This window comes from Takifugu flavidus, chromosome 22 (assembly GCF_003711565.1).
Source record: "Takifugu flavidus isolate HTHZ2018 chromosome 22, ASM371156v2, whole genome shotgun sequence".
Taxonomy (NCBI): Eukaryota; Metazoa; Chordata; class Actinopteri; order Tetraodontiformes; family Tetraodontidae; genus Takifugu; species Takifugu flavidus.
The window spans coordinates 1,086,522-1,099,870 of record NC_079541.1 but is presented as its reverse complement, the minus strand read 5'-3'; the positions used below and the strand labels follow the sequence as shown (position 1 = coordinate 1,099,870).

The 13,349-nt window shown below is 48.8% G+C and overlaps 1 protein-coding gene across 1 annotated transcript in view; it reads right to left on the bottom strand.

Moving 5' to 3' along the window:
• Positions 1-13,349, bottom strand: part of LOC130519317 (synapsin-3-like) — a 50,340-nt gene that overhangs the window by 5,839 nt on the left and 31,152 nt on the right. The window contains exons 7-10 of the mRNA XM_057022658.1: positions 3,917-3,979; positions 1,737-1,879; positions 792-866; positions 554-656 (exon numbers count right to left, since the gene is read on the bottom strand). Of these exons, the coding sequence (XP_056878638.1) occupies positions 554-656; positions 792-866; positions 1,737-1,879; positions 3,917-3,979 (384 nt within the window). The remainder of the gene's footprint in view (positions 1-553; positions 657-791; positions 867-1,736; positions 1,880-3,916; positions 3,980-13,349) is intronic.

Sequence of the window (13,349 nt, the reverse complement as noted above, 5' to 3'; positions counted from 1 at the left end):
CGTGCTCCAGAGAGACAGAGCGGTAGAGGAGGAGGAAGAGGAGGAGGAGGAGGAGGAGGAGGAACATTGTTAGATGACTGTGTCACCAGTTTCTGTCCTGACAGTCCAGCTCTAAAACTGCATATCTCAGGGGAGCTGGCAGGTGTTTCCTGAGATAGCTCGAGCTTTGGATACTGAGCTCACCTACGGACGGCCAGCCAGAGCGGTGGTCAGCCTAAATATGGACGCGTCTCTGCGTCCTCTGATGAGACGACACACTCCCCCGTGCTAAAAATAATGCAGATTAGCCACGATGACACAAGCCTTCTCTAGAAAATTCCCCGACTCATCTCACTCCTTCACATGTGACTGGGATGGACGGAACAAGTCTGCAACACCTTCCCAACGCTAAAGAGTCCTTCACCCTCGATCGGTCCCAACAGGTCCAAACGTTAGCGCGACCACATCCCCAGCTGGGAGCCAGACGCCGTTTTCTTCCGTGGCCTGTTTGGGCTACAGCCTACGTTCACCCTTCCCTCCTCACTTTTCACCCACTTTCTTCTAAAAACCTGACCTCGATGATGTAGTCGTTGCCGTCTTTTCCGTGCACGGCCTTCACGGCGCAAATGTCGAGGCCGCCAAACATCTCAGCGCAGGAGTCCACCCACTGCCGATATCTGGAACACAGTGACCCCAGGAACAGATAAGGCGTGGCGCTGAATCAGCGGTAATCTCCGGAGATACAGAATCAGGGAGGGCGGGCGCGCCGACCGTGGAGGCCAAAGCTGCGCCGCGTCACGCCGGCGGCGTACCTGTCAGTCATGGCGATCTGCTCCAGCATGGCCGAACCTGTGTTGGCCTTCCAGTTCCCAGAAATGGATGTCCTCCTGCGAAAGAGATAAAAGAAAAATCACTCGTAGCTCATTACTGAAGCCCGCGGGAGCAGCGCTCATTGCTTGATCAGCGATGACGAACCGCCATCCACACCTACACCATGTTTATGTCATGACATGTTTTCAGGGCGAAGCCGGCGGATAAATCCAGATGAGATAAGGCTTTGGCCGCCGCGTCCCTCCACTTCCAGCCCAGTAAATGTTTAGATGTGGAGCCTTGGAAGTGGAGAGGGCGTCGACTGGGGCCCTTTGTTGCTGCACGCTCGGCTGCAGCTTAATACGAGGCGCTCCTGCGTCCAAATGGGCGTGTGCACGTTTACAGGAACAATCTGAGCCAAAGCTGGCTCGTTTATCGCTGATGTGATTAATAGAACACAAATGTTTACGCACATTTAATTAGCTTACTTAGGTGACACTCATCAGGCTGGAGTATGAACTCACATAAATCTGGAGTTTCTGCTTCATTTCAACTACTTTTAGTTTTCCAAAGTTTAGTTGTGTTTTGGGATCAAATTCCCTGATCCTCCACTGCCTTCCTCTGACATCCCAACACTCCAACCTCCGTGTCTGCCTGCAGCTACGTCCGTGGGGGTTAAAGGTCACCTGTGAAACTGCTCACTGTGGAAAGAACCCACAGGGTTCTGTCTGACCGGGTTCGGTCTGACCGCAGAGCTCTCGTCCGCCACTTCTTTTCCTCTGCTTCGCGTGATTGGCAGCAGAGCTCAGGCAGTTCGAGGCTACGGAGCCGAGCTGTAGTGGAGGAGGCGTGCGCCCAGACGGGGATTTTAGCAGCTTTGGTGGTGGTTTGATATCTGGAGTTCCAGCTAAAGCACATCAGGAAGTAAAGAGTTTTCAAACTCTTACATGTAAGCCTTGTAGTTGCTGCCAATCTTCTGGATGCGGATGTCGTACTTGGACTGCACGTAGGGCTCGGTGGTGGCGTACGTCCCGGCCAAGGCCACCACGCTGATGATGTCCTGGAAGTCCTGCTGGTTTTCAATTTTGATCTGTGGGGACGGATAACGTTCATTAGCCAGCGGCTAATTTACGAATTCCGCGGCGCTGACGCCGGCTCCGGCTCCTCGGGATGCCACAGGAATTTCACACTCGCAGGACGCTGGGATAATGAGGAGGGTCTGGATGGAAACATTGCCAGGGGTGGCAGTGTTTACCTCACCCCCCCCACATCACCACCACCGACAAGCGATTATAGCGCAGACACAGGCGACGAGGAAATGATGTAATGGGAGAATGGCAACACAAAACCCGGCTCTTGCGTAATACTCGCAGGTATCCTCACGAAAAGGTTCAGATAATGAGGCAACAATGAGGTGTGACGCTGTAAAATGAAAAGAAGCAACTACTGTGCGAGGCTCCCAGGGGAAAGTGGGAAGCATTGTCTTTAATCCAGAGTTTATGCCGGATAAAAAGGCTCCTGTGACATCGTTTATCACCTGCGGACAGCTTTCTCTTCTTCAGGGAGCTTTTTCTGTGCTCTCCCTTCACAGGAAGAGTGGGTCCAAAGTTTCCACTCACTCGTCACCATTCCTGTTACTGGTATCTGCCCAGTTCTACGCATTGATGGGAACTGGGACCTGAAATAAACAGAAACCAGACAAAGGATCTGGGAGGTTCTGGTTGCTCGCCTGGGGTTGAAAGTCACCACAGTGTTGGGGTCACAGCTGGAGCGCTGAAAGAGTCAAATCATGCGATTCCGGTCTTCGGGCGTGTCTTAAAATAAAAGACGGGCACATTGATGGATGCTAGATCTGTGGTTGGGGGGGTTAGAGTTCCCGATATGCTTTGGGGGCATTACTGGGATTATTCAGCGCCAGTCTTGGGTGCTTCACCTAATTCCCCGGACCGTTCAGGAATGGGAGTTGCACATTAGGTCCGTCCTCAGATTATGAATCTGGGGTTAATTTCCTGGCTCGGAATGATCAGTAGATGAGCAGGAAGGTCAAAGCATGAGAGTAGCCTCGAAATATGCATATAATGGCAAATATTTTGTATTTCTGAACTTGTATTAGATCAAATCTATGGGTTGATCCAGTATGTGGGTCTACAGAAGGGAAAATAGGTATATTAGATGCTTTGTGTGGTCCTGAGAAAGACTTTAATGGCACTTTTAGAGCTTTAATTTACTTTCACACACAAACCCTTAATACCCCGCCAAAAATAAGTGGCGATTGTCAGGGTGGAGCCAAGAACGGAGCGTTTCACAACGGGGCGAAACGTCGTCACCGTGGAGGAAAAACCCTGCATAAAGAGTGAGAAGGTAGTGAGGCAATAAAAGAAAGTTTAACTGTCTGAAAGAGGAGCAGCATCTTTGATGGTTAGCATGCGCAAATAAACAGTCTTTTAACTCTGATGGCTAATAAAACTGGAACGCTTCTGAGAAACCACATGAGAAGCTATTGCACCGCAAATGTAATTCTGAAATGAATTAGGAGTTTCATTTCATTTAAGCTGTGAAAATATATGCAAAAGAGAAAAATCTATTTTGGGACAGTTTATTTAAAAAAAAGATCTGCCAGTAATCCAACACTCACTAGTTTCTCAAGCGTTCCAGTTTAGGCCAGTTTAGCACCTCAATTCCACCGGTTCCACCTGAAACACTGAAACGGCGACGGCCTTCATCCCAGATGTTCTCGTCTGTGAGGTCTGAGGGGTTAAACCAGGACCCGCTCCGAGACGCCCTGCCAAGTTCCCCTTCAGCCTTTTGGGAAATTCTGTAACATGTCTGGCTTCTGAACAGGAAACTGAGCCCGTGCTGAAAGACGAGGCCCAGAGACATATGGCTCGTCTTCCTGGCCCGATCGGCTCCCGGGACACTTCTCATCCCGCACCGTCCCATTCCAACCAGCCGTGTGACTGATTAGGACTCACTGCTGGGGCCAATTATGCGTTTGTTTTTGATTCATTTTGGATAAATACAAGTAGATGGTGAGTTTGAGGTGTGTCCACAGGCGGCTCTTCGTCTCTCATCCACACGAGTGGATGAATTATGGAAATACAGGATGAATTATCCCCCCCAAACTCACCTTTCCCATGCCAGCGTGGGCGTGTCCCATCTTGACCACCACAGGGAACGAAGGGCTCGTTACCTGGAGACAAGGACAAGGTGAGATGATGTGGTAGGACAGTGTTGTTTGTTGCAGTTCTTTTTCACGTGTGCCTGAAACAGGGTGAGGTCGTCCTGGTGACTAAGCTTTTCGAGCAGCGCTGCCAAATCCAGCGAGCGGCGGACCGAGCTGCCTGGTCGTGGCCTCGTGGCCAGAGTTGCCTCAACATCAGCAAAGGAAAACGTCAACCTCAGGACTGATACTTCAAGAGCAACAAGAAAATAGAAGCTGGGGGATTGAAAGTGTCAACTGTTTGGAAAGGCTTGTCACACTCGCTCTTGACATTCAGAAGTGCACTTTCCAAAAATGCAGGAAGACGGACGTGCGGTGAAAGCCAGACGGGGAGAGACGACCAAAAGAGGAAGAAAAATCCCCTCGCTGTTGATTTGAAGTGTCTGGATCTGTGGCCTTGTCAAGAAAGTGCTTTGGTTCTCCCTCGGTGAAAAAGCTGTACAGTTTAGGAAACACGGTGGAGTCAGAAAATTGGTTTATTCCACCAGAGAGCGAAGTTCTCCGGGCTGTTGGGAGGAATCAGACAGGCCACAGACGTGCCTTCTCTGATTTTCTGTAAAATGGAAGTGAGTGTAACATCAACAGATTACAACCTTCAAACCTCCCTGTGGTTTAAACGCCCTCTGATAAATCCACAGATAGGTTTGTAAGCCAGATGGAATCTGAGAGGGACTTTTCCAACCCAAGCATTTTCCCAATGCGGCGATGCCCGTTTATGTAAGGGACTCTGGTTCACAGCCTTTAGGAAAAACAGCATTTGTCACCATTTACAGTTGTTTTGTTGCAGATGCAGCACACACACACACACACACACACACACACAATTCCTGTTTATCCTCAGATTATCCAGTTTTATGTTAGCATAACTAGCAGGTTTCACACACGCGAATGTTGCTAAATGCTCTTCCTTGACTATTTTCCCAACATCCCAAGTTTCACAGTCTTTATCGGAGTGAAAACAGGCCGGTGAAGCTCACAGGCTGCACACAGGAAGGCGACGCAGGCTCCAAACCCTGCGGAGGACAGTGGAGTCTGGAGCAGGGTTGCACATCCCAAAGCACCGTTAGCTTGTGTTGTGCTGAATCTTGGACAGACATCAAGCTGTTGGAGGGCGTGTGCGGTGCTTCTGTCAACAGGTTCTGACAGTAAAAGGCTTGGCCAGCACACAGCCAAGATTAAATGTTCTCTAATTGCTTCTGTTATCACTTTAGAAGTACCAAAAATAGAGAAGGGAAGCTCCATTCAGGTCCAGCAACAATATTCATGACTTTCTCCTTATTTCTCAGCCCTGGGAAATTAATTTTGCTTTCATCACCTTCTCAAAGCAACGTGTAGCTCTTTTACTAATATTCAAACATGTTTCACTTTCCGGGCCAAGGCCAAAGTCCAGTGACTGGAGAGAACTCCTCAGGCATGCGTCACGTTAGTCTGAGAGGTCTGAGATGTCGCAGGTATCTGAGAAGAGCGCTGTCGTGACCCGGTGTGAAGGTGTGTCCGTCTCCTGGAGAATGTGTTTTTGGGTTGAAAGGACCAGACGCCCACTCTGTCTGGACACGGTGCTTCCAGTCATTCCCATCAATGGAGAATGTTGAACGTGCCGGGGAGAGGACGACCACATCCTCTGCCCGAGGTGGAACTGCAGCGTCAGGCTGGAAACGTGCGATCAGTGTTGTCTTCTGGTGGTCTCCCTCACCGCGGAGAAATGCACTGTCACTGGTATTCCAATCAGGAGGAGAACATAAACACAGGGCTGCCAGAGGACCCAAACACACACCAGCATGTAAACCATGATGTAACGCCTGCTGTTGCTGCCTGATCGTCTGCGCCGTCCCAGACTGGTTGCTGCCTGTTTACCAGCGTTAAACTGAACTATTAACCTCAGAACACTAAACCTTTCACAGGAAAGTGACCACACGCCGAACAAGGATCAATGCAGTAACCATGGCAACGGGGGTACGTCGATATTCTGACTTCTGGACTCTTTGTAATTTCGCTACCTCTCTTTTGGTTGAAAGGTTTATTTATTATTTGCAGGATCTGATGAAAGAGCGGCGTAAAGCTGCGGGTGCACAGTTAACGTATATGGAAATTCTTCACAAGACTGTTCAACAAAAGAATTCCCACACGTTAAAAAAGGCATCTGGACTCTCAGATGTGGAGGACTTGGTTAAACAGTTGAAATTTGCTTCCTGGCACAGAGCCTCTCATGTGGCCGAGACGCTGACATATTGCATAAGAGGCCTATTATACGGTGGGCGATGTTAAAGTCATTTTGTTCACCTTTATTTACAGTAAAAGTACCAGTAAACGAGCAGACCCGACACGTGATTTGAATAGTTCAGGGAAGCCCATCCACGCCCATGTTTGCCCCCTCCCTCTTTATATTCGGTGTTTTAAGTGAGTCACGCGTTTGTGGTTCAAGTCAGTGTCTGGCGTGAGTCAAGCTTCCAATAACATTAAAACACCATGCAACATCCACCAACCAAGTTTTCCATACAGCAGGAATTACAGGGGGCCGTCTGTATCCTGTTCATGTCCACTTTCCTTTTGTACCTGCACGTTTAAAAACATGACGCAGCACCTGATGCAGCTACGTGCATTTCCAGGATGAAAGCATCGCAGAAGCAAATAATGAGCCATTTCTGGACCTGATGAGGATGGAGAAGATGCCACATCAAGGGAAAGACATGAGGTGATGATTTGGCCACAGCAGAAGAACCAGACCTGGAAGACAGACCCTGGTGGCTTTGCAGTCATGGTTCCTGTACTTATTCTTCAGTTGTTTTCAAGCTAACACGATTGTTCTGGGAATCTTTTCACACAACAAAGTCCGATATTACTGTTGGATATTTGTAGGGGTGTAGTTTGGGCACACCTGACACCTTCACACACCTTTAAGCTATTCTTGATTTCATTCCCTGCTGTACACTGCAGTATTCCTAAAGCTAACTAGAGCTAACTTCCTCTGACTGTTTACCCTCACGTTTTACAAGTTTGACAAAGGCAACATAAGCTCACAGACAGTAGCTCCTGGATACTCACTCAGAACAGACACGTTCAACGTGTCATCGTCACGGAAACCCCTTCGGGGACAACATCTGCCTGCTAACCTCACATGCTCATGTTATAAGTGGGCATATACACTCAAAGCGTGCTAATTACTGTTGTGGAATTTGAGCTCATCTGGCTTTCATTAGGGGTCTGTCGTATATTTCCAGGAGCCATACATCTGTCTGTATTCCGAGGATGGAAGTTTCCACGTGCACACACCCGACGACAGCGAGCTAGAAGCTACGGAGGTGGTTGGTAGCATCCTGTCGTCGCCACCTGTTTCCTCGTTACATGTTGCAGAGTTAATGCGACTCCTCCTTCACCGCCAGTTGGAGGTCCGTATCGCTCGTTCCTGGCAAATTAGGCACCAGCATCACGAGCTGATCCAACTACGAGAGCTAGGAACCTGCTTCTTTGCAGACGACTGCATGTTGTTTATTTCTCCGGGATCTTGTGAAGCTTCTGCGGTTCCATTTTACAAGAGTACAACATAAGTATAGTTTTCAGGCTACATTGTTTATGAGCTGTGGCTGGAGAACAGTTGCTCCAGTGATCAGAAGGTTGCTGGTTCCATCCTTGAGGCCTGCCGTCTCCGATGCTGTGTCTGCATTGTGTGAAGGCCCACCGTGGACAAAACTGGGTGGTCAAAATAAAGAGGAGGTCGCCACGAATCCATTCACATATTTTGCTAAACGAGTTACACATGGTCAGACTGTCTGATCCTGATGTGGACGATCTCCATGGTGATCTAATATTACAGATGTTGACCAGCACAATTCAATAAGAGAAGACAGAAACTCCTGGTTAACTAGCAGATTCTGTGAAAGCAGTTATTTCATGTCTCTGCTCCTACTGTAATGGGGACCTGAACATGCCTTATTAACGCTAATCAATTCACTAACCCACATTCCTGTTTCAGAGGAAAGGGGACAGACAGGCCTCAGGCATGCCAGTCCTGCAAAAACCATCAGCGCTGTGCCACATTCTTTTTTTCCCTTCGATTTTTCCAGGGATCCAGCCGTGTTGCGTCTCCGAGAGGGGCTGGGGGAAGCCGAAAGTGCGGCTCGACTTCCCTGTCCTGAAGTCTGACTGGAATCTTTAGCTCAGTGATACGTCCGTCACGGATCCGAGTGTTTACTCCAACCTTGCTGCGAGGGGGGGGGGCTGTACCAGCAGTTTCTGAATGAACACTAAAGGTCCCTTCCTGTGTAAAGGGCTTCCAGACCTTCATCGAGTCCGCTTGATGAAATTCAAGCTGCCTCTTTATAGAATTCCTTCCAGCTCTTCGTCCCGCCACAGTATCCGGTTCACATACAGATACTGTACATTAAAGGAAGGAAGCGAGACGCTTAAAATATGCAACTTCATTGCAGAAGCGGGGTTCTTTTGGGCTCCCAGGAACAGTAGCAGCTTTCCTCATCTTAAACGAACCTTCCCTTAAAGTTTCCACCAGCGACCTGAAAATAAACCAGGAATTGGAATGAATTCATTCTCCATTAAGTGCGTGCCCGCGGGAGGCCGGCGCCCCAGACGTGGACATCAAAACGGCCTGTTTCCAGCTGTGGCTTTGGGGACGGCTCATGAGACGCGGCAGAGATGCTACTTTTGATAACCATATTTTTAGATCGAGTGTGACCCGCTCTCGGAGGACATCATTATGTGAGCAGATGCTGGTTATAGATGCCGCACAAAATAACCGTCACGTGCGCTCAAATGTCAGGACGTGAATTGTAGACGCATGAAGGGACGCTTCCTGCTGTCTGCCGCTGATAAGACGGCGAGTGAAAGGACGTACAAGGCGTCAGCGGCTTTTTGACAGCGGAGGAAGGAAAAGGCGGGATTCTGCGCCGTGCATACCGGGAGCTCGGCCCAAATGTCAGAACTGCCACTGGTTTCAATGAAGCCGAGGGTACTGGAGGAGAGGCGAGACGGGGAACAGGGAGAGGGATGTCACAGCTGGATGCAGCAGTATCTCCCACAGCTGTGCATGCCACCAGAAGAGTTGCTATATGTAAAACACTGCCACCATAGGGAGGCCTGTTTAGGCTTCATCAGAGAGGCGGGCCTAGATGGAAGCGGCCGCTGGCCTTCCTCTACCTTCAATTTCTCCGTTTTCATTGGAAGAAATGTTTGATTTGCTGCATGTGTTTCAAAGATCACCTCTGATGTGAATGTAAATACCTGACATCCCATTGCTATGATGGGAGAAACCCATTTTTGACTTCTAAGACTTCTAAACCAGGAAATGAGCCAGAAACATCAAGCTTGGCTGAGATCCGATAGAAAAAGAATGCTAACTGGATGACAGCAAGACAGATTTTTTTTCGGGAATGCAAGAATTTGCCAAACTGAGTAATGGCACCCTCTGATGGATTTATAGCTTTGAACCCATATGAATGCAATGTGGGCAACGATATATCAGATTCATGACAGTTACAAGGCACGGATCTATTTTTATACCGAGAGCTCTTTGTACATAGAACAAAACAGCTCACTGGAGGCATCTGCTGCGATTCAACTTTTCAGTTTTCCAAAAGATGTCGAGAAGGAACAAAAGAACGCGTGACAGCACCGAAGCGTAGCAAGAAAGATCGTCATTTTAGGCTGTCTTATCAGGTTCTATACAGCTAAAAAAAAGCCTTCGGCGAAGGTTGGGGAGTTCCCTGCATCAGTGTTTATATGTTGTCTCTTGAGGGATTGAGGAACTTTCCTCCGGCCTGGTGTGTAAAGCCCACATCCTCTGGTCTCATCACGGCACCCACAGCAAGAACGAGCCTTCCTGAGGCAGCAGCAGCAACAAAGCAAACCCGGCTAATGCAAACATGTGACGCCACATCCGGATATTTGTTTAGTTACCATGTCCTACGTGGCTGACGGTGAGCCTTGTTTGAACGTTGTATTTTCCTATTTCCCACAGCGACGCGGCTCCGGTGTTCTCCTCACAACAACCTTCCTTCAGCAAAGAAAAGGCCCTGATTAAACGCTTCACCTTCCAGCTGCGCATCGGGAGTTCATGACATCTAAAATAGTTTTGGAATGAAACTGCAACTGTTTGGACCGGTGGAAAAACCATGACGGGGTTGTCCTGACTCCTGATGTAATTGCTAAATTTAGCCCCCCCCTCCGCACTCCCATTGTGCAAAGTCAGCACCCCGAGGACCCTGCGAGCACCTTTGACCTCTGCCCTGCCGGTGACTCACTGGTTCTCCAGCCTGACTTTCCAAATTTAGCCCGCACTCCCCTCCCCCGCACCCACCGCCCCTATGCTTTCTGGGAAACACAAGCTTTTTACAGTTTTACGAGCAGAAGACGCACTTGTGTGTTCTTCCAAATGAACGAATGGGGTACAGGGCGGCACTGGAGGAGGAATAACAGACGGGTTTATAGACGGGCAGGGTGTGTAAACAGTCCAGTTTGGCCCGCTTTCTCAAAACAGTCCCTGACTCCATTCCCAGTCATCACCTGTTTACCGACATGTTCTACCTTAAAAACCATTAAAGTGTGTCCTCCAAAACTGGCTGTCAAGCACATGATTGGGATGCATTATTGGAATAAAAGATACTTTAGCAATAAAGTGACCTAGTTTGGGATTGAATGAGAAAAGCACATTGAGACTGAAGCCAACATCCATGTTGGTTTTACTATGCTTAGCATGAAACCCAGTATAGGCATTCCCATCATCTTCAGGAATTCCTCAGAGCTGTTTCCATGCTGTCATATGCCCATGTTTGTGGTCAGGCTCGGTGTCTCTCACTCTAATGCAACGTACTTATTTTGTGGGGGTTTCTGACCGTTTCGGCACACCAAATATGTGGAGCGGAGAACATTGGGAGGACGCCGCGTTGCAATCAGGGCGCACCGTGGTTGCGTTGGACTTATCCAGCGAGGATGTTACTGTCCGTTCATCCACTTTAGTTCACTGTATGGGGAGTCCTGCTGCCGGTGATCCGATCAGATCACCACGTCGGATTCAGCCGCAGGTGGGCGTTTAGCAAAAACCACTGTGGAGGAGAGTTCAGTTTTCAGCAGGTTACAACAATCACAAAGTAGCATTATGCTAACCTTCACTAGCACGAGACACACGAGCGGCGTGCGCGCCACAGCAAGGCTAAGCATTCTACGTGTGAGTGACGGGAGCATCCCAGAAATGGGCCATTTACCGAATCAGGAGGTAAAGAAACCGTACCTCCCTCTGTAATCACCTGCTCTGCTGGGCGGGAACCACACAGGGAGGCTGACGGAGCAGGAAAGCTCCAGCTCCGCGTAAAGGGCAGGCTAGGTTCACTGGTGTAAAAGAAGGCTTGAAAAGAATCAATCTCTAATAATAATAATAATAATAATCACATTGTGTAATACTACTACACAGCCATACCAACTTTAAAAGTTCCATCGCTGGTTATTAATAGGAGTGTTTCATTTCCGTAGGAAGCTCGGACAAAGTTCCCTCACCAAAACCACAGGGTCATAAGAACCGAGCCCCGCGCTCACAGCAAACTAGGAAAGCTCCAATTACTGTTGACATCCTGTGACTTTTACTAACCTTCACAGCACCGATCTCCGGAGCAGAGGTCTTCCTGTCTGTCCCATTTAACCGGAACGCCATGTGGGCCGTGCGGCCGGGCCCAGTGAGTCAGCCCTGGTCACTGTCCCTCTGCGACCGTCGCTCCGGGTAGCAGAGTTTCTCCTGTTCCTGTGTCTTATTAACAGCCTGTCAGCCAGATGAAAGGTATTTCCTCTGAGTCACCGCTCTCTTTTGTGAACTTGGACCCGAGTGGGCATTACTTAAAGACCTTCAGAGCACAATGCTGTTGTCTGCTCCCCGGGCGAGTCCGGCCTCAAAACAGTGCTATTTCTAGAATTGGACGTATTCATCTGAAATGCACTTTGCTCTGTGCTGTGCTTACAGTACGGTGGCCTAGTTGGACACATCATTTCCAGGGGGTCCTCCGACTTCTCGGTTTTTCCCTTTCACGGCATCACGACAACGATCACATCTGAACGTGTCCCATTTTCTCCAGGTAGAGTTTGAAATGCTGTAATGAGTCTGAGCTGTCTCGAGAGGACAGCTGCGGTCCACCGGAAGACACTGACCTCGGACACATGGCGGACAGCTTTCTGCGCCGTTGCCTCTAAAAGGGGGATAATCTCAAATTAACCGGACACTCGTGACGCTCAGTGATGAAAAGGTCCAATCAAACTGGCGTGTGAACAACCTCTTGCTGATGTACACCACGGCTCAAGGTCGGACGTGGCGAAGTCTGTCCAGAACAATTAACCCAAACACGTTCCCCAAAATTAGACTTCCCAGGTCTGAAAACATGAGCACCACAGTCATCCCTCTGTATCTCAGCTGCACTCAGAAACACCAGAACCTTTCTGTAAAATGTAATAATCCACTAAACATTACTGGTTTTATCCCTCGACGCCAGTGAACAATATTATTTTCTCCATCTTGAACCTTCCAGCTGAAACTCCTTTGGCTCAAAGCCCACATAGGATCTGATTCATTCACTCCAGTTTGTTATCTTTGTATGTTAGGAATGTGCGACTGTTTTCCTAACATGCATTTTTGCACAACTACTCCCCTCTCCGCACACTGTCATTTCCTATCTGACCCTTTTCTTGCCTAATTTGGGCATTAAAATGTAAATCCACCTGCTGCTCGTGCCAAACGGGCGCCTGCGGAATGTCACATGCTGTTTATTTCAGATTTGACATTGGACCCTGTGATAATAGCTGAATAACCAATGCTGAGCTGGTGTTACCCAGCTAGGGCGCCGTTGTCCCGCTCAGCAGGAGGCCTCAGAGGGAACCAACCTGCGAATGACCGCCATCGTCTGATTAAACACGATAACGATGGCGGCCGCCAAACACGGGCCTGTTGTCCAGGCGACGGCCAAAAGACAAAAGCAGAACGGTTGATCGTTTCTAGATGATGAGTCATGGACGGAGGTCACAGAGGGGAAAAATAAGTTTGAAATGGAGCGGAAGGTCCTTCAGTACCATGATAATACAGAAAAAGGGCCGTGACGTTTCTTTAAGCTAATTTTGGTATATTTAAAGGCTTATTAGGGGTCAAAGTGGCCTGATGGGAGTATTTTTGACGTGGTTACATAACTGCGAGGGGCGTTGGATCCCCAGCCTCTGCAGATAAGCGCCTGCACTGATAATTCTGTTCTGGAGAGCAAAAGCAGTCAGGAAGGAGAGCAAAAAAAAAGACTAATTGGTTCGTTTCACTTTTGGTACCATGAAACACCTTCGGTGAGTCTAATTCAGACTATATTCAGAG